The following is a 4,053-nucleotide window of genomic DNA, read 5'->3' as shown; positions in this document are numbered from 1 at the left end:
CAAAACACAGAAACTGAAAACGATGATGAATACACCTCAGTTGTTGGCGGTAACGAAGGTTACATAACCACAACGCCACGCACACCCGCCTCCGGCGACACGAACACCGATTATTATATCAATGCTAATGAAATCTCTTCACAGGACAATGAGCCAGGCGCAGAACGTACTGGGTACACGACGCAACAAACACCTACCACGACTCTTTTGCACGTTTTCACGCAGACAGGCCACGACGAGCCAACACATCGGCCACCAACAGCGAATGCCAACTTCATTGGCCGCCTTGTCCCCGAGAGAGCACGTCCGAAACACAAGGTGGTAGAGATCAATCGTATTGTCGAGATTACCTCAAAAGAAGACAAGCTACGGCGCAAATCAAAGGCGAATCATGAGTTCCTCCAGCCGATCGGCACGTCAAATATACGGGTCGAGGAATTGCCCCATGTAGAACAGCTGGGCGAAATCAGCGTTGTGAAGTATGTCCATCTAGTCGATGGCAGTGACATTTCCATCGACGGCCACAGCACAGTTACCGATTACACTCCAACTGAGCCAACGGTCTCAATGCCCGTAAGAAATTCGTTGCCCGAGGGCGTACCTTACTATGTGCCCCAGTATGCGTACTCTACGGAGAGTGCACAAGCACGAACTACATTGGAACAGCGGAATGGTAAAGCACTGGTACCCGAGGTGATAAGAAGCGCAGTTGAGAGTTCGACAATATCCTTGGAAGCCCTATTCGATGGCGAACGGCAAGGTAAAGAATTAAATTCTGTAAATAGTGTGTACTACATATTCGGATCAGATGACAAAAATTCAACCAGTACCAGTACCAATACCGCTAACGTGAACGACAGTGAGAACGAAACCCAAAACATAAAAATCACAATTCCAAATACAGGTACAAGTACGTCTTTACCGACCTTGTTAACGATGACCACCACTGAGAGTGCTTTGCCCCTTAACCTAAATAGTGATATTGTAAATAACATACCTAACGAAGCATTCCCAAATTTAGAGTCCACAACGATTGTAGGCAATAGCTTTGTTGAGGAGAGCACAACAAACATACCGCTCATATCAAACTCAACCACCATTGAGGCAACACTTTCCGTAAATGGTGCCGCAGATGATGTTAACAACAATTTCTTGGAAACGACCACAGTTAAGACCGCAACAACCGATGATGGTCCTACTAATGCAGATAATGCGGTTAAGTTAAATACATACGTAAGACCCGTTGTCCCTCTACCCCTGTTACGCCCTGAATCCAATGAGTCCTCCCCCTTAGTTATTACAATAGCTAATCTTGACAAAGTCATACTCAGTAAAGTAGATCGCACCAGTTCAGCCGAAAATAAATCAACTACCTACACAGACACAGTCTCGCAAACGAAGACACAAACACTATTGGGAGAGCCTAGACCCGTAGATTCGAATGCGGAGTACTCAAGTCGCTTTGCTTCCATTATTGAGGCTCCCACCAATCTCGTACACGTTGCAGGTGGTAAAGCCAACAACAAAGTTGAGGGTATGTCTCAGCACGAAGTGCACAGTGTTGGTAGTGGTAGTGGCAATACTGATGTAGGTTCTAGTGTTAGTGCGAGTAGTAATTCGAGTAGCTTAAGTAGTGGCAGCATAGTGACAGAAGTGATAAGTTTTAGTACAAAGACGCATGTTGTGCGAAAGAAGAAATCTCGTAAACATAGAGCGCGAAAATTGGGAAAGTCCAGAAAGCGCCCCACCACCACAGTGCCACCAGTCATCGCTGCAACTGGAACAACCTCACCGAGAGTAAACAGAGTGGATGAGGGGTACCTAAGTAGCAGCAGCAGCACAAGCACAACCAAGTCTTCAGCTAAAACGGCGACAACGCCCAGAGTAAGGGTGGTGAATATTGCTTAATAGCGATGAAGCCTGGAGCTTTCGTTTAGCTTATTTCAAGAGTTATTTTTGGAAAAGGGAAGTCGAATCAAATAACAGAAAGTAGTAGTAGTTGCCCATATCGATTGAAAATTGTTGAAGAGGATCGAAAAGAAATGATTATCTCTAAACAATAGCGTTTTTTGCTTTAAATACTCATTATAGTTTATAAATTTCTAGTCTTACCGTTATTTTGTCCACAACCATGACATATCGTTATACATATATGCTGAGGTGTATTAATATGTTAATAAATAACTGTAAATAAATATTAAACGTATCTATGAAAAAACCATTGACTTCGTTTGCTTCTTAACAATTTTTATTTGAAACTAATGGAAGCCTAGCATTAATCTCTCTTTCTCTCTCACACACACTATTTGCTTTACGCTTTCTCTTCCAGCTCACTGTCACTCTCTTCTAGCCATTTATTTTTGTTTTCCTTTTATACCCAATGCATAAGGTTGTTAGTGCCACATAAACTCAGATCTGAAATCAGCTGACAAACTAACGGGGTGGCTTCTGAACAAACATGAGAGATGATCACAGTACATTCATAATTTGTTTTCTAAAGATATGTCACTTCTACAATGAAAAATTACGACAAAAGTATAATTTATTCATATGTATACGGGTAAGAAGTATCTTCAAACAAAGTTTAGTCTTTAAGGGCCTAAATTTCACTTCACTTTGACAAAAAACTATCAATGCAAACTTTAAACAAACATTATTATAGTCTAAGCTTTTCGATGGAGCAAACTTTGGTACAATTAAGATGGAAGGAAGGAGGAAAATATAAATTGGATCATACTTGCAACTTGCAAACGCCTTTCCTAAATGTTGCCCTAGTCTTTTTGAGATAAATGCTCAGAACATCGACGACCACGAGAGCTTGAACCTTGAACGCGCCCAAACTAAATATTTTTAAAACTTAAAAAAAGTTATTTTAGCGGGATATGTTTTGGTAGTCATTAGGTTAGAAGAAGAAAGAAATTCCAAAAGCACATATGAGAGTTTTAGGTCACAGTAGATACCTCAGATTACACTCGATCAGCGACGACCAGAGAGAACATTCACTCTATAAGCTCCCATATAAAATCGCGATAAATCTTAAAAAAAATACTCCTTCGAAATATTTTGATAGTGACTGATCTACTACTTTAATCTCAAGCAATTCTAACAAACCCCATTCCCGTTCTCTTCCACTGGTAATTTATCTGAAGTCTTTAAACCTCAGAAATTTTAAAGATTCCCCTCCCCCCATAGAGGGGTACTAAAGCGGAAAATGAGTGTGAGGGAATTTGGAAAACCCTCAATCTAACTATGCATTGGATATAAAGAGTAACACCTGAACATTAATATATTTTTTTTTCTTATTTTTTTACCATAACCTCATTATGCCTGACTATCGTCGTAAAATTTAGCTGATACCGATTCCAGTTTTGAATTTTTGTAGCGGTTATTTATGAGTAAGCTGTTTTTCATGGCAGAAATACACTCGGAGGTTTGCCATTGCCTGCCGAGGGGCGACCGCTATTACTTAGCCTTTTTTTGATGCTGGGTTGAACTGGGCGTGAACCCAGCCTATGCGGAAGGGTGCGCGCACTATTAACCACTACACTACAACGGCCTCTTCTCATAAAAATACAATCGCCGTTCGGAGTCGGCGTAAACTGTAGGTCCCTCCCCCTTTTTTTTTGTGTGACAACATCAAGGCGCACACCACAAATCGGAGGAGAAGCTCGGCCAAACACTACCATATGTGAAAGCGCCATTCAATTATTTACTTATAAGTAAATAAATTAGTTACTTATCCACACAACGGCTTTTTTACTCTGAGGAATCGTTAGTGTTCATGTTCTTCACATAAAGATAGACAAGCATATGTATGTATGTACATTAGACCATATATAATGCGACCAGACTTCGACTCAAATTTTAGTATTTGGTATAGTAATGATCCTTCATAATTTCGCCACTGTAGGAAAATTCTAAGAGGTCGCTCATCGAGCGCTCATAATTCCCATAGGAATAACACGTAAGAAAATTAGGAATTTTCTTTTGAGGCCAATATAATTTTCTAGGATGAATCAAAACGCTCGAAACTATAAGAATACATTGATTACA

At 40.6% G+C, this 4,053-nt stretch overlaps 1 protein-coding gene across 1 annotated transcript in view; it reads left to right on the top strand.

Moving 5' to 3' along the window:
* LOC108359618 (uncharacterized) overlaps positions 1–3,797 on the top strand; it is a 67,894-nt gene extending 64,097 nt beyond the window's left edge. The window contains 1 exon segment of the mRNA XM_017611548.1: positions 4–3,797. Coding sequence (XP_017467037.1) covers positions 4–1,908 — 1,905 coding nt within the window. The 3' untranslated portion in view covers positions 1,909–3,797.
* Positions 3,798–4,053: the final 256 nt, after the last annotated feature.

Source organism: Rhagoletis zephyria, unplaced genomic scaffold (genome assembly GCF_001687245.7).
Source record: "Rhagoletis zephyria isolate East Lansing unplaced genomic scaffold, Rhagoletis_zephyria_1.1 Rzeph_scaffold_00422, whole genome shotgun sequence".
In the NCBI taxonomy this organism is placed as follows: Eukaryota; Metazoa; Arthropoda; class Insecta; order Diptera; family Tephritidae; genus Rhagoletis; species Rhagoletis zephyria.
The sequence above is the reverse complement of the archived record's forward strand: the minus strand, read 5'-3'. Positions and strand labels throughout refer to the sequence as shown.